The 26,786-nt window shown below is 38.2% G+C and overlaps 1 protein-coding gene across 3 annotated transcripts; it reads left to right on the top strand.

The window, feature by feature from the left end:
* Positions 1 to 1,226: 1,226 nt before the first annotated feature.
* On the top strand, positions 1,227 to 26,143 carry OGA (O-GlcNAcase). Of its 3 annotated transcripts, XM_036899091.2 has the most exons (16): positions 1,227 to 1,869; positions 4,809 to 4,860; positions 5,263 to 5,360; positions 6,903 to 7,033; positions 8,172 to 8,343; positions 9,974 to 10,072; positions 11,714 to 11,998; positions 13,703 to 13,861; positions 14,323 to 14,936; positions 15,326 to 15,500; positions 18,653 to 18,738; positions 19,707 to 19,811; positions 20,483 to 20,568; positions 20,852 to 21,044; positions 22,656 to 22,815; positions 24,003 to 26,143. In XM_036899091.2, the coding sequence occupies exons 1-16, from the start codon at positions 1,671 to 1,673 to the stop codon at positions 24,137 to 24,139; spliced, it is 2,751 nt and encodes a 916-aa protein (XP_036754986.2). In that variant the 5' UTR covers positions 1,227 to 1,670; the 3' UTR covers positions 24,140 to 26,143. The 3 variants fall into 3 exon arrangements, with proteins under 3 accessions (XP_036754986.2, XP_057362219.1, XP_036754987.2); XM_057506236.1 differs by lacking the exon at positions 9,974 to 10,072; XM_036899092.2 differs by lacking the exon at positions 11,714 to 11,998.
* Positions 26,144 to 26,786: the final 643 nt, after the last annotated feature.

The raw sequence follows: 26,786 nt of genomic DNA, 5'->3' as shown, positions 1-26,786 counted from the left end.
TATGGCCCCCAGCTTGTCATCACAGGAGGTCCCCTAAGAAAATGCTTGCCCCTAACCTCTATCTGAACACTCCAGGTCTAAGAAAGAAGAGGGACTATGAGTTCTGGAACTACAAGTTGGGCTACCACTGGAGGAGTTGAATATGAGGTTGGAATGTAAGATGGACAATATTGTCTTAATAATCAGTGTGAGACAGATGCTCATTTCATATTTGTACCTCACAAATTGAGACAGATCTCTCAGCCAACCCAAATGTGCATTATGACAGGATTACACGGAGCTCTCAGAACTTATAGCAGGGGGACCCAAGCCCATCTAGGGCTCAGGGAAGGCTTCCCCAAGGAAATGATGTTTATGCTGAGGCCCAAGGGATTTCACTTCTCTCTTACACACACTTCACACTCCTTAATCCCAAACAACCAGGCCTGTTCACCCCTCCCTACATTTGTACTCTGTTCCACCTGCCTGGAGTGCTCTATTCGCTTCCCCTCTACTCAGTCTGGCTAACTTCTAACTCATCTATTATGATCCAACTCAAAAGTGGAGCCATGGCCACCACCTCTCTCCAAAGCATTCAGTCTCTCTGAGCTCCTGCAACACCTGGGTACACCGTGTGGGGATTGTGTGTTTACTTGCATGTCTCCACCACCATACTGTGAGCTCACAGTGGCCCAAAAGCCCAGCCTAAGGCAAGCTTAATAGGTGTTTGTCAAAAGAAGGAATGAACGAATAACTGGATTTTTTTAAGGGGTTAACGCCAAGCTAGGTACAGGGGAAAATGATTCAAGGCAGTGGAGTGAACTGAGCTTCTTGGTTGTCTTTACGGAACCTGGCTCAGACTAACGTAACGAACCAACCTATTAGAAGAGTACCAACAGAAAGTAGGTCAGTTCCTTCCTATCTCTTTAAGAACTAGAGAATTCGTTTCCGCGCCTGCGCATTGAGAAAGTAAACATCTTTCTTTTTCACCCTCTACCCGTCACCGCTTATCCCCATTGCCCCAGCTAGCTGCAGCCTCCTCCCATACTCCCCTTCTTCGGGTTGGGTAATGGTCCTTTCCAGGAGGCCAGGCTGGTTCTGGAGGGTGGCGAGCATAAGTGGTACATTCCACAGCCTTCATTACTTTCCGCTTGTCTCATCTCCGCTATTCTACTTCCCCCTATCGAATGAAGCTCAATAAACTGGCCCAAATCAAGAGGGGGAACAGAGCTGAGGGGACCGGTCTGAGCCGGTCTCCGGCGCAGGCCCAGTGCGGATAAACAGGAAGCGGGCGGTAGAGGCAGTGGCAGAGAAAACGTAGGGGCTTTGGGGGAAACAGCGGAAGAGGTAGATTATCAGGAGGGCAACAGGCTGAGAACGCGAAAAAGAGCCTTGGCCACCTACGTTCCAGGGAACGGGAGGTCGCGGCGTCGCTCTCCGCTTAGGCTTCCTGCTGCCCAGGTTAGGCTGAAGCAGCAGCTGACAAAAGGCTTGTGTACTGGGGCCGCCGCCCTTCTCATCCGGGCATTCGGGTCCCTGCGGAGAGGGAGGGGGAAGGGCAGAGGGGGAGGAGAAGGAGCAGGAGGGGCGCGCGCTTGGAGCCGAGGGCCTCTTCAGGGCTCCAGGCCGGCGGCCCAACGGACAGAGGCGGAGGAGGACCTGCAGAGGTGGCAGCGGCCGGGGGCAGGAGGATGGTGCAGAAGGAGTGCCAGGCGGCGCTGGAGGAGCGGGAGAGCGAGCTCAACTCCAACCCTGCAGCCTCCGCGGGGGCATCGTTGGAGCCGCCGGCAGCTCCGGTCCCCGGAGACGACAACCCAACTGGGGCCGGGGGACCAGCGGTGGCCGCGGCTGCAGGAAGGGCTCGGAGGTTCCTGTGTGGCGTGGTGGAAGGTGAGCGCTCTGGCTCGGGCTGGGCAAGAACGTCCTCCGCCTTGCCCCAGTACTAGCACATTCTTTCCTCGTGAGGGGGGTGGCGGCGGTGCTTTAGGGGGCTCTGAAAGGGTGTTACTCCCTTGGGCCTGAAATTTGATCCTGCTAAATCGAGGGGAGAGGCGAGACCTGAGCAAGCCTCTGCTGCTGTTTTATGGCGTCGAATTCTCTGGCTGTTAACTAGCCTGACCCCGCCCGTCCTGCTCCTGCGGAGGCGGTGGTAAGGAGCCTAGCATTAGGCCCTGAGTTACACATCCTTGTGTTTTAGGATCTTATTCCCTAGAGTAGTTGTGTTCAATGAAAAAAATGTGGGTAATGGTGCTGTCTCCACCCTTTGTAAAAAATCGACCACCCCCCACCGACGTGCTCCGTACTCCTTGAGTTTAGAGAAGCGCAGTCGGCCTATAGATTTGAAAGTTTCTCTTTTCTTGGGGTATTTTTTGCCGACCAGTTCCCCCCCGCCCCCTTTGAAGATTAATTTGCAGCCTGGAAACTGTCGTTTGCCCACGACTGTGCTTTGCCCTGAGGGATGAAGCTTTTACTTCAATAATATATGAGATAGGAAATTTTAATTTAGTGACTGCAGAAGAGATTTAAAAATGTCCTCGCCTGACCGTTTCCATTAAAGGGGAATGATGGTCTTTGTTGGTAGTTGGGAAGAATGACCAGAAGATTTTTATCACAGTTTATGAATGTAATGGACAAATAATCGGCCGTGCATTCCGTGGACGCGTGAATCAGTTATACAGTATTGCTCTTTACTCCAGCACAGTTGAATTAGAATTTTCTGAAGTCTTTTGGTTGAACCGGGGTTTCCTACTCATCTTTTTATTCAGTAATGGTGTGCGTAGGAGTAACCTGTATAAAACCAGTCTTTATAAAAAACCAAAGAAGTTTGAAAAAGGAAAGAATGGTCGCCCTCGTGGTTGAGAGCTTCAGCTTTTCCAGTGTTGTCTGCATAATGTTCATTTGAAAGGTGGGTGGTGGTGATGGTATTTTGTATAAACTTAAATTGTAGGGGAGAACAGACTAATTTGCAGCTACCTTAAGGAGGGAGCAGTTCAGCAAAGTTAACTGTCTTGCAGAATTTGAGGGAAGACAAAGTGTAAAACTAGGTATTTGGGTGGAGTCATTGCTTTTGAAAACATGATAGCTTTGACTTAACTCGTTGATGTATTTAATGAGCTTGTTTGCAAGGAAATTCTAGAAAAAGAATCTGTTTTGTCGTTAGATTTTGGGGTGGAGGGTTAGGAACGAGGAGTGTTGGGATATAGAAATTTTAAAGCTAGACTAAAGTAAATCTGAGGAAGTTGCCTGTCCATTACACCTTCAGTGATGGAGAAAAGCTCCTTGTGGTTTAAATAAGTTGATTTGTTTTTCAGAATAGTGTTAAAAAACTACTCAAGAGTTGTCTTGTTACCTATTGTCTCTCCTCCTTCCCATTCCCTTGTATATTTTATTGGTGACTAAGCACCTGATTTTTTTTCTTCTAAGATGGTATCATTCCTAAATTGAGTGAGGCTAGGAAATACTGTAGGTATTGCCAGGATCCTTTTTTTGCTTGCTTTCTTTCTCTCACAAAGCATTGTTGGTTTTAGATCGTGTGTAACAGCATTACTTTTCTCTTTGTGCTGTCAGGTAGCCAAAACCATGGACCTGACTCAGCAAGGTTAAGGTTTCTGAAAATTAAAATGTTTAAGTTAGACACTTAAAATGTTTTTTATATGGAAGCAAGTCTAAAGGGATGTTTATTGCCTACTCTTTTAAGAGAAAAATGATAATGCTAAATGTTGTAGGACAACTATAAAGACTTGTATAAAATTTACCTAATATGTTAAATCACCTGTGAGAGGGTAACATTGTCAAGATAGAGTGCTACAGTTTCATACATTGCTATGTAATGAATCTTTTTTGTCTGTTATTGTCCTTGTTTGTGGAGCAGGGAGGGTAGCAGGCATCCTTTCTAGAGATTGGAGCTTAGTACATTTGAGAAATTTTGGTTTTAGGTAGTTTCTAAGGTAGATTGTGTGTGGTTATGTATAAAGAGTATTTTGACACAATTTTAGCCATCTTCACAGTACTCCTGAAAGGTTGTCCTTTTCTTTTGCAGATGATTAGATTGAAATAGGAAAAAAGAAAGATTAGGCAAGCTGTAAGGTGTGATGAGTACAGGAGGGAGCTCCAAATACCAGTTTGGTGCTTGTACCACTGCTTAAGTCATCAGTCTGCATAGTTCCCTGCAGTGTGCATTGCTTGGTGCTTTGATCCCTGCCTGGGAATTTTCAGTTCTTTAGACCTTTGCTCTGGAATTGAGATTGCGTGAGAGTTTCCTGTTTGGGCCAGTTCCATTGTTGTATTTGTTTGAATGTAGTTTAAGGCATTTTTTGGGTCCCTTTTATTATATCAGGAACTTAAAAAGTGATTGTAAAATGAGGTCAGATTCATTTCTAATTCTGTTCTTGATTTTTTTCTTACCTTGTTTATTTCCCCTCCCCCTGTAAAAGCAGTTTGACGCCCCTCCTAGGTAGTAATTGATGTTATTAAGCAGTTTTGGGTTGCTTTGCTTTCCCTTCCCCCATTGTAAGATTGAGATAATCTTAAAAAGTTAGATTTAAATATATTTGCTCTTTTTTGGCAGTGAAAAGAGATGTTTGGCTGTTTTTAAGTAGCTTTCTTGAGTAAGTAATCATGGTGAAAAATCAGAAAATTTAAACAGAAAGGGAATGAAAATCACTGTATATCACCAAAGACCTTAATATTTTACTAAATATTCTTCAGGTTTTGGTATATTGTGCACATTTTTTGCAAAACAGGATTGTATTTTATGTTTTGTAAACTGCTTTTCTCAGTTTACCATACTTTGAAACTTGAATATAATTTCATTCTTACTTTGAATCTAGGATTTTATGGAAGACCATGGGTTATGGAACAGAGAAAAGAACTCTTTAGAAGGTAAAATTTTTATTACATGAAGAAGAGTCTCAAACTATTAACATTTCCTTTTGTTTGAAAACTGAATAGGCCAGGTGCAAGTTGGATGATCACCCAGTTGCGGAAGTCATTTTACCTTGCTCTTTTACCTCTTTCTTCACCTAGGCCAGTTGGGAAGCTGAATAGGTTTTGGGCTTCACCCACCTCTCCCAGAGCTGTGGTGTTTTTACTTAAGACTGTTTAATATGTTGACATTCCTCGTAATACATTTTTACAGTTGCGTTGGGGTGAAGAGTTACTGCCTCAGAATATTACTAGCCTGTTTAAGAGATGTAGATATAGCTCCAAGAAAAAGAAAAAATAGAAATTTATAATCTATACATGTTGCTTGTTTATACATACATAATTTTCTTTCCCCTTAAGGCTCCAGAAGTGGGAATTAAATACATACTTGTATGCCCCAAAAGATGACTACAAACATAGGATGTTTTGGCGAGAGATGTATTCAGTGGAGGAAGCTGGTAATCTTTTTCTTTTTAATCCTTAAATTCAGAGTATGTGAGGAAAACAACTATATTTTAAATGTACAGGAATTTTATTAAATATTTCATTTCCTTTTTGTAGGTAGTTTCCTTCTATCTGGTAACTGAATTAGTGCAGATTGAAAGATTAGCACTAACAGTGCACAGCTGTCGTGTGATTCATGGGTGTGCCTTTCTGACTTCACTTGTTCTATGGCCATAAATTGTACTTTTTAACTTCTTCCAGGGATCCAAGCAGTGGGCTACTGGACAAAGGGGGCTGGGACTGAAACAGGGCTAGGCCTGGGGAAAGGCAAGGGAGGTGCCCACCTTGGATGCGAATTCTAAGGGACTCCAAAAAAAAATCAGTAATCAAGATAAATAATACTATTCATTGTTTAAGCTGGAATTAATGCAAGAAAGATCCATGAACAAAATACCAACATTTTAAATGAAGATAGGATCAGTAATACTAATCCTTTTGCTTCAGGCTCAAGTATGGCTTGGTCTTGATTACTCTTACTTGCCCTGTTGTTATTTAAAATAAAGCCCTCACCCTAGTCTAGGCCTATACTATCACAAACTGTCCTTGCTACATGTGTTTGTGGGTTGAGTTAGTTACATAAAATTCATAAGAAAGGTAGTATATTACAGAACCTCCTTGTAAATTAGACAAGTGGTCCTTTTCTTTGGGGACTTGAATGAATGGGCAAACATTTTCATACTTGGGTTTAAATGGTATACAGGTAGCTAACAGGATAATTGGTTACAGAGCCTAGCCAAGGCACTTGAAGGCAGAAAGTTTTCTAAAATTGTGAAGAAGCAATTAAAACGCATCCCATCTCCATCTAGTGTTACTTTTTACTACTCTATACAACTTAAGTGTGTGTTCAACTTAATTATTTTCTGGTGATGAAATTAAATATCAATAATAAAAATTAACTTAGATGACTGTCTTGAGATATCACTGAAAGTTATTTAAAGATATATCCTGTGTTATGGAATAGTATTTGATTACTTAGGAAAATTGTCTATCACATTTTACAAACTTAAAATCTGTAATGAATATTTTTCCTGTAGTTACAAAGATGAAGGGTCAGAATTGTTAAGGTTGTCACCTAAGCCTAGTTTTTAAGAACACATCTTTTCCTTCCAAATTATAAAGTAGCTGTGTAGATTTATTGAGGAATTTCAGTTGTTAAAGAGATGACAAAAACAAAAAACATACCTCTTAAGTACTATAGGAAATAAAAATGTTTTATATTCAATAAGAGAATTGATGCTTAATTGAATATTATGAGAAATGACAATTGAAGGAATAGATTGCTTTATTGATTTCAGGGTGACATTAAATCACATCAAATTTGTGCCATTTTGTATGACCTATTGTCACATTGGGCATGACAATTTTGAAAAATTTAAGGGATTTTTCCCTTGACTCATTGTATATTGGAGAAAATGACTCAAGGTCATTTCTTTTAGTAAGACCTTTTAGTAAAGGTTCTTTTAGTTTTCTTTCTAAAAACAGACTCTGTTCTTCAGAGCAGCTTATGACTCTCATCTCTGCTGCACGGGAATATGAGATAGAGTTCATCTATGCTATCTCACCTGGATTGGATATTACTTTTTCTAACCCCAAAGAAGTATCTACATTGAAACGCAAACTGGACCAGGTAACTTACTTTTATGTTATTTTTCCCTGACTCAGTACTTGAAACTGTAAGTTTGCTGAGTTGCTTTTATGATGTTAAAAGGAAATCAAATTCATGTTTTGTTTCTATACAAATATTTTACTTCTTTGAATTTTAACAGAGGGATATTTTCTAATAAGTTAAAGGTGACGTATCAGTGTTTCTCAGATTTCAGTCTGAGTATTAACCAACCACAGAATGCTCAGAAGTGACGCTTAAAAGAATGCTGATAGACTCCATTCTCAGAGATTCTTAACCTAACTTGGGGTAGGGACTTAACTCAGTATCCAAGTGATTCTGGGATAAGTGGTCCAGAATCATATTTTGAGAAACTGTATACTGTTGGGTGCCTGACTGAAGTTGTGTTTGAGGTTATAGGAACAGGGTTTTACCTACTGGACATCAGTTCCCTGTTATGTGGAGAAAAGATGAAATTCAGAATAGAAATGATTGGCTAGTTCCCAAAGATGGGAAGATAAACAGACTAGGCAAACATGTAAACTGTTGGTGAAACTGCTTGGAGTCTAAATTCTACTTAACATAAAAGCTGCACATCTTTTTTTGGTAAACTAAGTTTGCTAATTTATATATATTTCTTTAGGCAAAGGTTTATTTTAACTGGTGGCATTAAAATGGCTGGTAGTTAAATTTCCATGAATAAGCTTTTAAGAGGTTATTTCCCTGTTTGGTCAAGTACTGTGTTTTTTCTGATTCCTGACCTAAATTTACGTGCAGTGATTCAGAGCAATGTGCCTTTTGGAATTTGTACAGGCCTGGGTTTTTCATGTCTTGAGTTACCACTTTTTATTTTGTAATTTTTCTGACTGTTGGGTCTTCTATATATAATCAGCCAAGAGGAAGTGGAAGGAATAGGCCACATTATGGAAGCTTTGTTGGAACTTAACAGCGCACTACATTCTAATCAAAATGAAAAATGGGGCTCCAAATTATCTAGCTGTTTAGCATAGAAAGTATAAGAAAAATGGGTTTGGCTTTGAATGTTTTATTAAAGAAAATACTTGACTTTTAAGTATGACTATTAAGCATATACTTTATATTTGGCATCCTGTGTCTTTTACTTTGAGATGAGCTGGTAAAGCATCTTGTTTTTTTCTCCTAGGTTTCTCAGTTTGGGTGTAGGTCATTTGCCTTGCTTTTTGATGACATTGACCATAATATGTGTGCGGCAGACAAAGAGGTGTTCAGTTCTTTTGCTCATGCCCAGGTCTCCATCACAAATGAAATTTATCAGTACCTAGGAGAGCCAGAAACTTTCCTCTTCTGTCCCACAGGTATTGTGTATAATAACTTCATATTTAGTCTTGAAATAAATAGCTTTCAAAGGACCATGTATGGTCTTTATTGTGTTGTCCTCTCTTAGATGTAAAAAGGTAGAAGTTCTTTTTCTAGAAGACATTTTTCTGTCCCTAAATTGGAGAAATTTTAGGTACTAACAGGTGACAACTGAATAGGCAAAAGATGTTATGTATTTTTTTACTGGAAGTATATGAACATTACATATTCAGGGATAGTATTATCAAAATGAAAACTAGAAGAAAGCAAATTTACATTACTTTTAACTTAGTCACTTCTCATTTCTTCCTACTTGTTCCTTTTTCCTCACCATGCATATCTCTGTCCTTTTTCACTCCTGCCATCCCCATCTGGGTTCTTAATTCTAGTTGTCAGCATAGAAAGCTTGGTAATTTTTCTTCCCCCACCCATCACTTCCTCCCTGGTTCCTTCAATTGACAATGTTTTAGTCTCTTTTAGTTGCCTTCAAAATTTAGTTTATAAGAAAATCTCCCCAGACTTCATGTTCAGGAAGAGATAAACTAGTTCTAAGAAGTTTTAGACTGAATTTATTTAACTTTGGGTGTATATCTGTGTTAACGTATTGTGAGTCTTATCTCAGCGGTCTGTTACTGTATGAGTACTCATGATGTTTAATAAGATTATACTGGTAATTGCTTAATTCACTGAAAATTATAATGTTAGTTGCAGTGCAGTACTTAACAGTCATGGCATAATGTTGCATTTTTTTTGTTACATCAGTTCATTTTATTTGGCCTCTGTAACTGAGAAATGTAGGCAGTTCAGAAAATGCTAAAAATTCTAGTTATTTCTTTAGTAAACTTGTATTTCTAATGGCTATAGGACCATAAGGATTAATGTGTACTAGTACACTATTGGAAGGGAGAATATCAGGTTTTATAAATTGATTGTTTCTTTTTAATGAATTGATCTTAAATGAATTACCCATTTGAGTTGACTTCTTTTAGGACATGACATGGAGGCCTTTTATCATTTGGATGAAAAGAGTTCTGAATTGGTAGACATTTTTTCCTCATTCAAAAGTCTATGATGGGCAGCCATTTGGGTATTTTGCCTTTAAGTAAAAAGTCTTTTCCCCTTGGCTGTGTTGCCTTGCTCCATGGCTGCTTCCCAACACGGTCAGAGCTGTGGCCAGGAAAGCACCTGCTGTGGAAGAGCAGTCACTTCTTTAATGCTTCAGCTCTGGACACATCAGAGACATGCTGTAATTTTGACAAATTTAAGAAGCAGGGGTGGCATTTCAGAAGTGGTGTGGTCTTCAAGTGGGTTACTGGTATTTTACATCAGCAAAAGGACTAGATTTTATGGGTTGCAAACAAAAACATAAGCTGTTTTCTCTGCATTTTATTCTCTTAGAATAAAAAAAGTACATGACACTGTAATTGCCTTTAATCACTCAGCAAGCCTAACCTTGACTGAAGCAATGAATGTCTATAAACATAATGAATGAAAAAGCTAGTGTTTTTGTAACATAAAATAGTATCATTTATAGCTTGTCAATCATGTATTGTCCAGAAGAAAAGAAAAAGCCTGATGGAGGAGAAAAAAAAAATGACCATTTTACTTAATTTTTCTCCCTACGTTCAGAGTATTGTGGCACTTTCTGTTATCCAAATGTGTCTCAGTCCCCTTATTTAAGGACTGTGGGTGAAAAACTTCTACCTGGAATTGAGGTGCTTTGGACAGGTAAGTCTTTTAAGATGATTTATACAGTAAAACTTTTTAAAGTAGGACTTAGGGAAATTGGTTGTTCTGGTAAACAGGATACTTTTAAAAAAACTGGGCCTTGATCCTGCCCAAAGCAATATACAGATCCAATGCAATCCCTATCAAATTACCAACAGCATTCTTCAATGAACTGGAACAAATAGTTCAAAAATTCATATGGAACCGTCAAAGACCCCGAATTGCCAATGCAATCCTGAGAAGGAAGAATAAAGTGGGGGGATCTCGCTCCCCAACTTCAAGCTCTACTACAAAGCCACAGTAATCAAGACAGTTTGGTACTGGCACAAGAACAGAGCCACAGACCAGTGGAACAGAACAGAGACTCCAGATATTAACCCAAACAAATAGCATGTATAATGTGGGGGAGGGCACAGGGAGGGCTGCGCAACACAGAGAAGACAAGTAGTGATTTTACAGCATCTTACTATGCAGATGGACAGTGACTGTGAAGGGGTGTGTGGGGGGGACTTGGTGAAGGGGGGAACCTAGTAAACATAATGTTCTTTCTGTAATTGTAGATTAATGATACCAAAATAAAGAAAAAAATTACAGTGAAGAAAAAAAAAAACTGGGCCTTCACCAAAAAACTTTGTTGTTAAAATTATCTTTCTTTTACAAAGTATACATTCTTAGTGTGATAAAACATCCTTGAGGATTTTGCAGTGAATTTGAATATTGTTTGCTGATAAATAATACATCTATAGGGAACTGGGCTAAAGGGTATCGATCCAGCCCTAGGAGACCGTTCTGTTTTATAAAATGAAAGCTGTCATGCTAGATTGACAGCTTAGTAGTCAACAAAACTTTATTCTAAGAAGGGCAAAAACCCTTCCAGAGGTTAGGTTACTTGGGACTTGTCTAGGTAAGAATATATTGAATTATAATGGAAAAGAAATTGTGCATGTGAAAATTTGTTTCTTACCAACATACTAATTTGAGGAAGTTTGCAAATACACCTTTTGATTAATTCCATTTCTAGAAGTCTTATCTGAGGAAATATGGGGAGAGTGAGGTGGAAATAAAACTGAGTGAAAAGACACATGTCACTGTGTTACTTTAAAAAGGAAAATAGTTAGAAAGTATAAAGAAAATACAATACAAAATTGTACAGGCACACCTCTTTATTTCAGTTCACTTTATTGTGCTTTACAGCTGTTTGGTTTTTTATAAATAGGTTTGTGGCAACCCTATGTGGAGCAAGTCTATTGATACCATTTTTCCAGCAGCATTTGCTCACCTCATGTCTGTGTCACATTTTGATGACTCAAAGTATTTCAAACTTTTTCATTATTTGTTACGGTGATCTGTGATCAGTGATTGACTCACTGGTAGTGGTTAGCTCTTTTAGCAATAAAGTATTTGTTCATTAAAGTATGTACATTGTTTAGGCATAATGCGATTGCATGCTTAATGGATTATAGTACAGTGTAAACATAAATTATATATACTGGGAAACCAAAAAATCTGACTCACTTTATTGCAGTATTCACTTTATTGTGGTAGTCTGGAACTGAACTTGCAATATCTCCAGGTATGTCTGTAGTGTATTTTGAAGAGACACATGAAGGTCTTTTAACAAATGGTTGTCATTATTTCTAGGTCCCAAAGTTGTTTCCAAAGAAATTCCAGTAGAATCCATTGAAGAGGTTTCTAAGATAATTAAGAGAGCCCCAGTAATCTGGGATAACATTCATGCTAATGATTATGATCAGAAGAGACTGTTTCTGGGCCCATACAAAGGAAGATCCACAGAACTCATCCCACGGTTAAAAGGAGTCCTGACTAATCCAAATTGTGAATTTGAAGCTAACTATGTTGCTATCCACACCCTTGCCACCTGGTACAAATCAAACATGAATGGAGTGAGAAAAGATGTAGTGATGAGTAAGTAGATTTCTTAATCCTTGACCTTGGGAGGAAAGCTGGTTCTAACTAGAGCCATTAGCAAGTACATATTCCTTTGTCATCACAGAGAGGTGTTTTAAGGTGTGTTGTTTAGTCCTATGAGTTTTATATGTATGTATGTGTGTGTGTGTATACATGATAGAAGGACTGACTGCCTTTGTACAAGGTACTTAACCTCTTGAACTCAGTTCTTTTTATTTTTTTAATATGACTTAGCCTTTGTAGTCTGAGTACTAGACAATGCAGTCTTTTAGTGTTCCTATTTCTAGAATTATTCAGATTCATTGTGTGTTTTCAGGTGATATTATTAAATGAGGTACTTTAAATGACTAGATAATTGTTAACTGAATTACTTGATACATCATTTAGTTCCAGCTTACATTTATGGAACGTATTCTCATTATAGACATTGGCTTACAGATTTTTTATTTATGTAGAATTCTTAATTGAGTTTTAAGTAAGAGAATGCTGGCTAATTGTTTCATTCATTAACATTTAAACACCTACAGTGTGGCAAGTACATCTTCCTGGGCACTTAGGATGCAAAGAATGAAGTCGCTTTTGAAGAACATAGTCTGGTGTTGGATAAAGCAGAGAGGCAACTGTACTATAGTATGACGAGTGCTGAAATAATTATCTACAAAGTGCTGTGGGAACACAGGAGGGAGTGATTACTTCTAAGCAAAGTGGTGGTAAAAAATGATTTCATAGAGGAGGGATACTTAAACTGGGTCAGAGTATGAGTAAAATTTGCTGGGCATTAAAGGATTGGTGGGCTGGAAGTGAAAACATTGGACCCTGAAATTTAAAATTATCTGAGTTTGGCCCATTTGGGGGTATCGAAATGTCACATGCTTGGTGGTGTGTGGTTATATAGTTGTGTCCTGTTTCTTAGTTTTATACTTCTATTTCCAATTCCATTTATTGAATTAATGACTCCCCTTAGGCTTAATCGTGGCCATCTGTCCCTCCCCAATAAAAAACACAAAATGAGGGATATAATTTCAATCCCTTTTGTATACAATACCCTCTGTGTACTTAGTGCATTCCTGTTTTAAGGCAAAACATGAAGCACACTGAGTAATAGACATTAGACAGACTGGGCTTTGTGCAGGAAATGAGAAAGAAAGCTAAGAAACAAGAGTTTTGAACACCAAGCCAGTGAGTTCAGACTTAATTTTCTTTACCACTCTCCTGGTTCAGAGCTTCATTATATGCTTAATACCTGTGCTCATATGTGGGCTCTTTAGATTTTCTCTTCCCCCTCAAATCATTTATTAATATGACCATTATTTTTTCAGTTTGTAAGTTATTAAGTCTATTAAGTTACACGCCCCTGAAGAGTAGGAAATGTTTTATGAAAATCATAGTGCCTTCAGCGTTGTTTTTCCCAATAATTGGTACTCAGTGGACACTTAAAATGACTTTTGATACAGATTCTAAAATTAGTGTTTTTTAAAATTTCAGTTGGGATTTTACATTTAACAGTGTAGTTAAATGACTGTTCTAGATGAAGTGGTTCAGTGAAGGGTCTTGGTCATGTTTACATTATGTTTAAGTTTTGTTCTTGTTCCAGGTCTTGGTTCTCTGGTTTTACTGTAACAAGTGTTTTGCATTTGTGCCTCTGACTTGTCAGGAGGCTTTTGTAATCAAAACTGATTTTGTGGTCTTTCTGTTTTGCAGCTGACAGTGAAGACAGTACTGTGTCGATCCAGATAAAGTTAGAAAATGAAGGCAGTGATGAAGATATTGAAACTGATGTACTCTATAGTCCACAGATGGCTCTAAAGTTAGCGTTAACAGAATGGTTGCAGGAGTTTGGCGTACCTCATCAGTACAGCAGTGAGTTTGGCCATTCTTTGTAAGCAGGTCGGATCCTATAGTCGAGGCGTAAAGGATGTTGTGCTGTGCCTTACGAAAGATAGGTCCACCACACAGGATGAAATTTAGGGATCTAGAGAATAAGGTTTTAAAAATCTTACTTTGGTCTTAAATAGCTTTTCTTGATAGAATGCTAATTTGTTTTAAAAACATCTTCTCTGAAATAATTACTTGAGTGTTTTTAAATACAAATCTCTGAAAGAGAAGATAATAGGCATTTTGAAGGATGTTTAATGTCTGTTTTCTTCCCTCCCCACCTCCCTAGTGGTTTAGAGAAATTTAATTTTTCACAGGGCCCAAATTATTTGGAGTCTCAAGTTGAGATTCCAGTTACAGATATGATAAGAAAACATTTCCCTAGATGTAGTTATGTTCTTATCATTTCTTATTCTGATTATCTTTGTGGCAATTTGTTTTCACAGGTAGACAAGTTGCACACAGTGGAGCTAAAGCAAGTGTAGTTGATGGGACTCCCCTAGTTGCAACACCTTCTTTAAATGCCACAACTGTAGTAACAACAGTTTATCAGGAGCCCATTATGAGCCAAGGAACAGCCTTGAGTGGTGAGCCTACAGTTCTGACCAAGGAAGATGAAAAGAAACAACCAGATGAGGAACCCATGGACATGGTAGTGGAAAAACAAGAAGAAACAGACCACAAGAATGACAATCAAATCCTGACTGAAATTGTTGAAGCTAAAATGGCAGAGGAATTGAAACCAATGGACACTGATAAAGAGAGCATAGTTGAATCAAAATCCCCAGAGATGTCTATGCAGGAAGATTGCATTAATGATATTGCACCTATGCAGACTGATGAACACACAAACAAGGAGCAGTTTGTGCCAGGTCCAAATGAAAAGCCTTTGTACGCTGCAGAACCAGTGACTCTGGAGGATTTGCAGTTACTTGCTGACCTTTTCTACCTTCCTTATGAGCATGGACCCAAAGGAGCACAGATGTTACGGGAATTCCAGTGGCTTCGGGCAAATAGCAGTGTTGTCAGTGTCAATTGCAAAGGAAAAGACTCTGAAAAAGTGAGTATGCTTAATTTACCTATTTCTCTCGCCATACTGATGATACGGAGGTGGGCTTAAAGGAGTACACTGGTAACTGGCAGAAAATTGACCATATTTTAAAAAATGTTCAGTGAAGTGAATGTGGACTCTGCTGAATCTGGTACATATAGTTCCATAGTTTTGCTCTTAAGAGTTAGGAATGAAGGTAAGTCAAAGATCATTTCAGGGAACACTTCGCAGTTTGGGGAGAGACAAATTTTGTATTGCTTGTCTAAAGATTTGAAGCCCAGTTATTTGTTAATGCTTAGGATAAATTGCAGGTACCTGATAACATTAATAGCTTAGTTTTTAACTTTTATTTTGTTAGACTTGGCAATTTTTTGAGTCTTTTTATTAATCCTCAATAGATTGAAGAATGGAGGTCACGAGCAGCCAAGTTTGAAGAGATGTGTGGACTAGTGATGGGAATGTTCACTCGGCTCTCCAATTGTGCCAACAGGACAATCCTTTATGACATGTACTCCTATGTTTGGGATATCAAGAGTATCATGTCTATGGTGAAGTCTTTTGTACAGTGGTTAGGTAGGTGCACCAGGAATAATCTCTTCTCAGATATATTGTCCCTTAAAAAAAAAAAGATTATCCCATACGGAGAAAAATATTTAGGGAATTGGCAAATTTCCAACTCTGAATTCTTTGCCTTGATTTCTTCGAGGTACAGGCATTATTGCAGACTTGAGGTGCAAGTCTCAATAAATAATTGAACATTGGTTTTTCTCCCTTGGGCTAATTCAGCATAAATATCTTGAAAATGTGTTAGAAAGTACTGACTTTAACTTGCTCTGACTGAATGCTTCCTGGATGGAACCCTGTGGAGCACTTTTATCTGATTTGGAGATGAGACACTATGAATTGTGACTCTGTAAGCTCTCTGCTGCTTGCTGTGTCTTGATAACATTAATGCTGCATTTAACAGAACAATTGCCGAAATGACCTAAGGGGCCTGGCAAGAGGAAACCATCCTCCCAGCCCTGTGCGCATGCGAGTTCGTGGTAGGCTATTCTGGTGCTACTTAGTATTATTTCACATGGCCTTTTCTTTATCCCTCTACCAAGTAATTGGTTTTAGCAGGGGATGGAAATTGCAGTCCCCTAAAAACACTCTTGTTCATTCAATGGACTTCTATATGTCTCCTTTGAAAACTGATTTTTTGGGAAATTCTCAATCTTGTTAAAAAGCACCAGCATGGCCAAGTTTCTCCAGGGACTTCAACTTCATTTACAGGTTTTCAGTCCAGCTGTAAGGAATATATAATAAATGGACTTACATACAGCACACAGCAGGCAGCAAGGCTATACCTGACATGTCATAGTTTTCATAGTAGTCACAAATATTGTGATGGGTTACTTGGTTTGGTTGTGAAACACTGTGAGCTTAGATTAAGGAGTAGTAGAAATGAGATTTTCCACCTGTGTACTTTTTAGACTCTTAAATATTAATAGTTTTCCTGTGACACAACTAATTACCAGCTCAAAGTAGAGTCTCTGGTTGTTAATTTGAAGATACAGAACATGGGGTTTTTGTATATATAGCACAACAGGTAGGAGAGAGAATTTTGACCTTGTTAAAAGGCTCCAAGATAACTCTTCTGTAATAGATGTCTGCTCTTAGGCTCAGGAAGAGCCTTCTATATTGGTTTCTGGATGACTGTATTTGCCTTCCATGGCTTCTGACCGGGGGTTACAATTAACCCTTACAGGGATTTAAATGTTGAAGTTTTCAATCTGAAATCTGGGTTATTGAGTTTGAGAAAGTATCACATAACACACTTGATATTCAGCTTATAATTCAAGAATTACTAAAAATTAAGTTCTTGACCATACACAGTGTTACTTCTTTTTCCTCTCATGCTTTACCTCTGTGTACTGTGCAATTAATTATGGGAGCAGCTGTTCCAGATTGTATAAATAGCTGTTGAATAACCTCATGGTCAGAGCATCTTAGAAATTTTAAATAATCATCTTGACATCCACATATCTTTATAAAATCTCTTAGTAGAGAGAGTATTTTTACAGTTCTATAAGTCATTTCAGGGAGTTACTGATAAGAACCCTTTGTTTTTCTCCTTTCTCCAGTCCAGCTGGCATTCAGTCCTTTAAAGAATGTGGCTATGCAGTACTTTTGATTACTAACGACTTCTATTATCTTCTTCCCCATTGTGTACAGATGGGAGAATCCTCAGCACAAGTGTCTACTACTATTGGATGGACAGCGGCAGATGTTCACAGCGCGTCATGATTAATTAGCTTAAATTGAAAGGTTCTATCTGTGAAGTAGCTCAGATTTAAGGGCAGTAGGCATGAACTGAAGTCACGTTTGCGCAGCGACTTGAGGCATTAACTATGTTTTCATTTACACAGCTCTTCGTACATGCAGCTTTTTATTGTAATAGTTGGAAGTGCTAGTTATGTTGTAGTCTCAAAGTGGGGGGTAGGGGAAATTGGCTGGTCTTAAAGTTTGAGAGGTAGTTTTCCTGCCGTGTAAATTTACACTGAGCTATGAAATGGGGCAGGTTCTCTTTATAGCCTAAATTTTGACCCTACTTCATATTTACTTTATAAATATTACATTATACATGTTTTTTTTTAAATACCCCTACCCCTAAAGAATGACAAACCTGGACAAAAATCTCTTAATGGGCCTGAAATGTCAACAAAAAAAATTGGTTTGCTTTGGGACTGTCTGACTAGCACACTATATCTTGTACTGATGAGACTGTTAACTTGAACAGGAGGTAGAATGCTGTCTTCAAATGGAAAAGAACTATATTGCGCTGCTTTTATCTTGTCAGAAGACTAGGCAAGTGATTTTGATTTGGCCTCCAAATATTTTTCTTTAATTATCTCTTAATATGTTAGCTGCTTTTATTGCCTATGCAGTTGGTTAAGTGGCAACTGTGATGATAACTTCAGATCTCAGAGCCTGCCATTCTATGCATGTGTTCAGTGCACTGCAAAGATCATAATGGTCAATCAGAGGGAGCCACATACTGTTCTAAGAAAAGTATGTCTGAGCTCTAGGCAAATTAGGAGCATCAGTTGGCTCTAGTTTGTTCTCACAGTCTGTCAGACTGGTGTTATTACTAGCCAAGTCTGAATTTGGATTGTTCTAAGTTCTCATTGTGTTTCACTGTCAACTTAATGAGCAGTTACTTTTACTCTGCTGACCTTAGTTTTCTGACAAGATTAACCCTTTCCCTTGTTCCCTTTCCTGTACCCTTCCTCAAAATACAAAATGTGACTTCAGACAGGTTTAATTCCTTCATTTCATGGGCTGTGATAATAAAATGTCTCATTACGTATCTCATTCATTTAACTTTATAGTTACTGTAATTTCACTAGAGAGTAAGCAGCTGACTTGATTTTTATAGCTGTATCTAGAGAATATATAAACTTGACCCAGACAAACTTGACGCTTACTTTCCTTCCAATAATTAAAGGGTAAAACTCTTTAACGGTGATCTGCTAATGATTAATCAGTCATTAACCAGAGGAAGGAGCATTGTTATTGAAATTCCATTATGACTTAAAATTATTATCACAGCCTTGTCCTGAACCCCTGGATTATTATTGTTAGCTATTTCCACAAAGTGTTTATGTTAGTTTGTTGGACATTTGAGACCCCAGGAAATCCCCTTTCTCGTAACATTCTCCGCTTGGATCTAATCTCAACAGGGTGTCGTAGTCATTCTTCAGCACAGTTCTTAATTGGAGACCAAGAACCCTGGGCCTTTAGAGGTGGTCTAGCAGGAGAGTTCCAGGTATCAATATGAATTCACAACTGAATTGACATTTTCTTTGTTTTATGAGAAACCTTATGTTGCGCATCAGATGGCTGGAAGGATTGGTCTGCCGAAGGCTTTCTAGTCCCAAATTCAATTTAGTTACTACATAGCTGGATTTTAAATCAAATTTTCCTCCTCTTTCACAGTAATTTCTGAAGGAGATGCTGCCAATTCCCCCCTGCGCCTGCGAAGCGCTGCGGCTCTAGGTACACACTTCACATTGTTTCTTTGCAGGTCGCACAGCATTTTAATCTGCGCCCGCAATGCACAATGCGCGCATGCTTGTCTGCCAGTGAAAACTCCATGAGCAAAAGGAATGAGTAATCATGCAAGTGAATGGGATTTGGATATTTTCCCCATACTTTATAAATAAAACTTGTGCTTGAAAGAACAGTCCATTAATGAAAAAAAAATTTGAACAACATGTGAAGGTTTTTTGGTGTTGGAATTTGTTCATGGACTTTTCAGGTGCTCTACTTTTCTCCCCCCAACAGGTGCTCTGCTGCGCACAGCAAACTGAAGCGCATTGCTTTGGGGATAAAGCGTCTCCTGGACAGATAACCCTCTTCAGACCAAACCTCTCCTCCTGACATTTTGTTCTGCCATCTTTTAGTAGAGAGATGGTCTATATAAAATTGGTTAAAAAAAAAAGATTTGTCATAGTTGGAATAGTTTTTTTGTTTTTGTTTTTTTACTGTAAATTTAAATCCCTATTAATACTTCACTAAAGCTATGTAACTCAGTTTGGGTAATTTCAATTCAGAAGCACTCCCCTTGCCCAGCAAAGAAGTGTTTATATATTAGTAAACCATAGTATGCCCCTCTTCTTTAGGTCTGCCTGCAGTAGCCAGTTAATGTTAAGTTGGTAATCTGCAGTGCACACCCGTTTAAAAAAATGGGTATCTTCTCAACACTAATCCATCTCCTTTTTTTTCTTCCCACAGCGTTTGCTGCCAATTGATGGGGCAAATGATCTCTTTTTTCAACCACCCCCACTGACTCCTACTTCCAAAGTTTATACTATCAGACCATATTTTCCTAAAGATGAGGTAATTGTCTACCTACCAACTAATTGTATGGTTATAGTGCATACTTAATACTTTGGAGTCCCTGGTTAAAAGAATCACTTCTGTGTTGAAATACAAACTCTAGTTGGGCAAAGTTTACTAAAACAAACACAGGAGGAGGTGGTATTTAAGAAAGACCCTATGGTGTTAAGACTTAACAACATCTCTAGCTAAGTCCTTTCCATTCCTCTCTTTAAGAATCAGAAGAAATATATTCAGGAATTACTAAACAGTCAGTGTGCCTAAGTGATAGTCTATCTTTGCCTGATTTTCTTCATTGTAGTTTTCAGTTGTGCAAATACCTATAAGGTTTTGACAGTCAGGTACAGAAAAAATCCTGCTTAAAGAAAGTAGCATGTTTAAACATTTCAGATGAGATTGACTCAGTCTCTTAGTTTGCTGGACTTTGAATCCACTACTTAGTGCCAAAACCATCCACTGCAAAACAGTTTTCAGTGTTTATAACTATGCTGTTTTCTATTGGTCTTACAAATATGACTCAATGAATAAATCTATTTAACAAAGCAGAGGTGATATTTGTGACAGGTTAGACATCTTGTCATTCCCTCTTCTAGAAGTTCAGTATGACATAGGAGTCCTGTTAAATTCTCTTGCTATTCTTGATGTGTTTTTTAACTAGATTATATTTTCAGGCTTCTGTATACAAGATTTGCAGAGAAATGTATGATGATGGAGTGGGTTTACCTTTTCAAAGTCAGCCTGACCTTATTGGAGACAAGTATGTGAAGAAGTATTTGGATTTGTTGTATGTGGGAGTAGACATTTCATAGCCAGATTTATCAGGATGGAGGGGGATAGGATGGAGGGAAGTGATGACTGGAAATAAATATGGTTTTTTAGAAATCCCACTTTAGTTTAAATAAACTCTGAATATAAATGTGTATCCAGAGTCTTAGACCAAATGTAATTTCTGTAGGTTGTTAAGTCATTGGGCCTTACATCCCTGAAGTATGCAGTTTTGTAACTTTTAAACTCACTTGGCCCTCTTTTCTTCTGAGCAGGTTAGTAGGAGGGCTGCTTTCCCTCAGCCTGGATTACTGCTTTGTTCTAGAAGATGAAGATGGCATATGTGGTTATGCCCTGGGCACTGTAGATGTGACCCCCTTCATTAAGAAATGTAAAATTTCCTGGATTCCCTTCATGCAGGAGAAGTATACCAAGCCAAATGGTGACAAAGAACTCTCTGAGGCTGAGGTAACAACATAGGTTTAGAATTATACTATATATATATATATATATTTTAATAAAGTACTTATGAAAATAAAGCAGGTAAATCTTAAAATCTCAGTACTTTCTAAATTTCTTGCAGAAAATAATTCTTAGGGCTTATTCTTAGCATGACATTTTCCACTCTTACCTCAGCATTGGGATAGTTTTTAATTTGGAAGCATTTATTGTAATACTTCCTTAACTAACAACACAACATAGAGAACCTTTGTTTTCCCTCCCTGTTTTGAAGCACCAAATTTAAAGCTGTTAATGGGTATTGAGGGCAAGTTTAGGTAATTAAAATCTGATTTGCTTGGTTGGTAGGAGGCCAACTTGCTTTCTCAGTAATGTGTTTATTATAATTTAAAAATAACAGGGATGAGCTTCTTTGAGAGTTTCTTAAAGGAACAATTCCCTTTACGTGCCTGCTCTTCTTCCCAACTTAAGTGAATTTTTCCTCTAAAAAAGCGTGCTTTGTGCTCCACATTTACGCAGTGTGTTCCACATTGGTCAATTTACAATTATTGGTTTATACGTTCAGCGTATGCATTTAAAAAAATAGTTCCCTGAGGATAATTTTATGCTCTCAATAAATACTTTGAGATATATATTTGGACTCTTCTTTTTCTTTATCCTTGCTTTCTTTTTTCCCATGTTACTTCTCTTTCCCCAAATTCCCTACCTCTCTCCTCTACACTGTTCTCTCTATAGTTTATTACTATTTAACTTCTGCCCCTAGCCAGATGGCTATGTAATAAGAGGCTGGTTGGGAATAGCCTTGCTTATTTGAGATTTCATTGACACTGACTGCAGCCATGCTGTGATGGAGCTGTTGCTGTTATATATCTGACAGTTTTTAGCATATAGGAACATATGAAGAATGACCACAACCAGTGTGTTCATTACAAACTTAAAAAAAAAAATTGTTAAAATATACATAACAAAATTAACCACCTTAAACATTTGTAACTGTATAGTTAAGTAGTGCTGAGTACAATCATATTTTTGTGCAAGCAATATAAATTTTAAAATGTTTTATTTTGAGTGATTTTAGATTTACAGAAGTTAGAAAGATAATACAGAGTTCCTGTATACTTCTCAACCATTTTCTACATTTGTCCAAGTCTAAGAAAACAGTTGGTACATTTTTACTCATCAGGTTTGCTTTTTATTTTCTTTAATAAAGGTATCATTGATATACAGTCTTATGAAGATTTTACATGACCAACATTATGGTTTAAACATTCACCCATATTATGAAGTCCCTCCCTCACACCCCATTGTAGTCACTGTCCATCAGCATGTTAAGATGCTATAGAGTCATTAACTTGTCTTCTCTGTACTCATCATTTTTACTAATGTCGTTCATCTGTTCCAAAATCCAGTCCGGGCACTACATTACACTTAGACAAATTGTTTAAAAGTGAAAACACTTGAACTAGAATTATAAGCAAGTTAATTCTGCATATGATAATTTCATAATGACTGGATGAGTTATTGAATGTTGCTTTCCTTTTCCTGCTGCTGAGTTCTGTAGTTGGGGTATAGATATATAATGAGAGCTACTGAAAGTCAAGAGATTTTTAATTTTTACAGAAAATAATGTTGAGTTTCCACGAAGAGCAGGAAGTACTGCCAGAAACTTTCCTTGCCAACTTCCCTTCTCTGATAAAGATGGATATTCACAAAAAAGTAACTGACCCAAGTGTAGCTAAAAGCATGATGGCTTGCCTCCTGTCTTCACTGAAGGCTAACGGTGAGTATATATTTGTGGAATTGCTGGGTTTGGGGTTGGTGGGGACAGGACTATATTTTAGGATGAAAAGGAGTGAATTATGGTTGATTTACATTCCTTTCCTCCACCACTTACGGTTTGACTTCTGAATTATTAGTGGTATAAAAATTACATCTGTATTAATCATTGGAAAATGCTGTTCTTTTACATTATGAATGCTTACTTGGAGCCCCAGTTAAAGAGTGAACACATGGGGTTATATTTATTTTGCTAGGAGACTCATAAATGATAGTTGAAAATTAAATGAACCTTAGGAAGAAACTTGATTTAGTAATGCAGGATTGGATTTTTTTGAGTTTGTTACCTAAACTCAACTTTAAAAAACATCTTGCTTTACATTTGTGGTATGAAAATTTTTCTGTGAAGTGACATATAGTAAATATTCTAGGCTTTAAGGGCCATGTAGAGTTTCCATTACATTCTTTCTTTAAACAATCTTTTGAAAATGTAAAAAAAAGTTTTTTTTAATCCTTGGGCAATACAAAACGGGAAGTTTGTTGAGCCCTCATTAAAGAGTTGTTGACAGATGAGAGTACACTTACTGTTGTATCTGTATCATTTGAGTCAGTGGTTTTCCCCTTTGTGGGGTAATTTAGACAACTCTGAATAAAGCATAATTCTCAGTGTTTTGCTTGGAGAACTGGGTCATGCAGGTATATGAGGTATGTCTTAGAATATACAACATATGGTTATATTGACTTGTGACATAGGTTGGAATAGGCTCTGCCCTGTGGGCCCTGCAGTGGTACTTTATATTAAAAAATTAAACTGCCGTGCAGATTTTACAGTCTTTCTCCCAAAACTCTTCCCCTTTCTGGGAGAAGAGTTTCACTTGCGGTTGAGTTCTGTTAAGTTGAGGTATATTTGAAAGTTAAGAATAACATGTATTTAAGATGTACAATTCAATGATTTGAAATACATGGTGAAATAATGGCCACAATTAAGCTAGTTAATATATCCATCACTTAAGATATTTACCACTGTAATATTGATGATACTAATATTAATGAGAATTTTTAAAATAAATTTAGGGGCTGGTATGGACAAGTTCCTGTGATCTGTTTGAAATATATTGAAGATTACTCACAATTCATACCCATAATTCTACTAATTGACATTTACATTTTGAATATTTGTTTTATTTCTAGGCTCCCGGGGGGCTTTCTGTGAAGTGAGACCAGATGATAAGAGAATTCTGGAATTTTACAGCAAGTTAGGCTGTTTTGAAATTGCAAAAATGGAAGGATTTCCAAAGGATGTGGTTATACTTGGTCGGAGCCTGTGACATTTGTTGGCAATATGAACTGTCCAAAAGTCTCAACTTCACCTGGTGGGTGGTGGTTGGGTCTTCGTTCATTTCAGCCTCTGGAGTGGCAACAAATCAGCCGTTTGGGATTGGAAACAAAAGAAGACTGTGTAAAACTCACCTATCACACTTGGAGAATACTCACTGGTGTTAGAACATAGTATTGCTGCAAATCCTGTATGAGTCAGAGGTTTGGGCCTCCTTTTTACGTTTTGTGTTAGATGCCAAGACTTCTTACGTGGGATTACAGGGTGAGGGTCTTGAATAAATGTAATCAGCACTGTTTTCTGCATCCAGTGTGGTTGCATTTCTCACCTAAGAGTAATGAATCATTTGTCATCCTCTTTGGTCTATTGAATTAAATGTCTCATTCTTACGGGACATGCAGAGATGAAAAATATTTGGTGGGTTTCAGAGGCTTCATGGTTGAGATTCCAAGTTGGGATGGTTGTGGTAGAGTTTAAGCTGAATAAATGATTTCAATTTTGGGCAGTTTTTCTGCCTTTTGTAAAGCCATGGCCAGTGGTCTCCTATAGTGATCATTGGTTCAGGCATGTTGTGCTTTGTAGGGGCAAATGTGCAGTTGTTTGTGGCAAAAGCCTAAAAATGACAAAAGTTGTAAATTTTTTGTATTTAAACTAGCTGTAACCTATCTTTTGTGTTTACCACTTTTATAATTTTTTCATTTGAAAGTGAAAGGGTGTGGTTCAGGATGGCACTTTGAATAATGTAAATCAGTGGAAGGTGGATTTTCTTTTGTCTTTTTTTTTTTTTTCCAGAACTTCTATTATTTTTAAAGTCCCTCCCACTTGAGCTAGGCCATGACCACTTTGGGTATGAGAGCCTAACTTCATATAGGACTCTGTTGCAAAGTGCACTCACTTCTGGAAATTAACCTCAATGTAGGTCAGCATGTGAAATTTTAGTTTTGACATCTGTCAGGGCTCAGGGACTGGGTCCCATTTGTCCTCAGATCAGATGTCCTGTCTTTAATCAAGACCTGTTAGTACTGGTTTTATTAAATCAGTCTTTAATTCTTGCATGTTTGTATCTAATTTTTAAAAGAAAGAGCACACTTTAACCAATGACTTAAGGTTATCCTTTTTTTCCCTTTAACCACAGATTCTGAAAGCTTCGTGTATTTTAATTTAGATTTTGTGTTTTTAAGGGTTCTGAGCATGAGGCTAGCAGGTAATCTTTACAGGATTCACTTTTTCAAATCATGGTTGACTGACTTCTTAATAGAATCAGACAGTATTTTGTTATCTTGTTACCCTGCAGTTTTGTATCAGTTGTTTAACAGTGAGCTGAGACAGGAGGGCAAGGAGAGGGAAACTTGAAACATATTTTCCTTTGTAGAGTTCTGCCAGTGTGGGCTTTGAGAGTCTTAGAGCATTGTAAGTAGAGGCACATAGTGACTTTCAACCAAGGCCTGTGAGTGTGCACTGAATGGATGAGAAGAAGGGAGGGGAGAAAGCCCTCTTGATTTTCAGGGTAGAAACCTTTAATGATAGAGATACGGTATATTAGAAAGCTGGAACCAACTTTGTTTTCAGGAGCTGAGGTGAAGGAAGATCTCTACAAGGTAATTGTTCAAAATGGCTTAATGTCACTTGGTTTTCTCTGTAAGTACATTTGGTATACTTAGTGGACAGTTGTAGCATTTTCCTTGGAAGATTTTTCAAGGTCAACCTCCTATGGAATTGCGATTTTTAGGAAGTTTGCTTGTGACTTTTATCTTGGCTTTTAGTAATCACTATGGCTGGTCTTCTGGTCACAGATGCACACTATGAAACATGTCCAGGCCTCTACCTTCATCACAATAGGATCATAAAGTGCTATGTATGCTCTTCTGTGATGAATATTTATTAAGGTTGAAATGACATTTCATTGTTTAGATCACAGCCTGGTTCCTGTAGAAAACAAATTGTAAAATAATTTGAAGATCATGCAAGAGGCAAAATAAAACTTGAAGTGAATGTCTGTCCTGTGCTGTGTAAACCTACTTACCTTGTTTCCTGCCTCCTACCTTTTCTCCTGCCCTTTCTGCCTCACCTACAAGCAAATATTCCTCCCCTCCACAGCTGTTCCAAGTTAGGAACTGGATCCTGAAGGCAGTCCTACCCCACTCCTATCTCCAGTAAAAAGCCTCCAGATTTTCCTCATGCGCAAGACAAAGGATAAGGAAAGTAGACTAGTTCTTGGCCAAGCCACCTCGGCCACAGAACCTGAGTGAGTGCTCACCATCTATAGAATAAGGAACACAGTTTGCCTGATTCTTTCATCTAAAGGTGAAAGACTGGGGGAGACACAGGAGCCCAGGGCGGAAGGCGGAAGGATATTTGTGGGCGATTGGTAAACTTGTATTTCGCTGCCAGCAGCAGCAGTCAGTCCCACACTTGAGCTGATGTCCGTTGCTAGCAAGGTCCAGCATCTAAAGCTCAACCAGATACCATCTCTATGGTGGACTGCAGGGTTCTTTAGAACAGGAAGGGTATATCTAGGGGAGGAGGAAGTGGTTTGAGTAGAAAATACCGTGGCAGAAAGTCTTTGCTTCAGGCTTCCGGGTTCTTTTGGAGCAAGGGCGATTAAGTTCATTTAATTTTCTAAGAGACGCTGGCCTGAA

This window comes from Manis pentadactyla, chromosome 8 (genome assembly GCF_030020395.1).
Source record: "Manis pentadactyla isolate mManPen7 chromosome 8, mManPen7.hap1, whole genome shotgun sequence".
NCBI classification, from domain to species: domain Eukaryota; kingdom Metazoa; phylum Chordata; class Mammalia; order Pholidota; family Manidae; genus Manis; species Manis pentadactyla.
The sequence above is the reverse complement of the archived record's forward strand: the minus strand, read 5'-3'. Positions and strand labels throughout refer to the sequence as shown.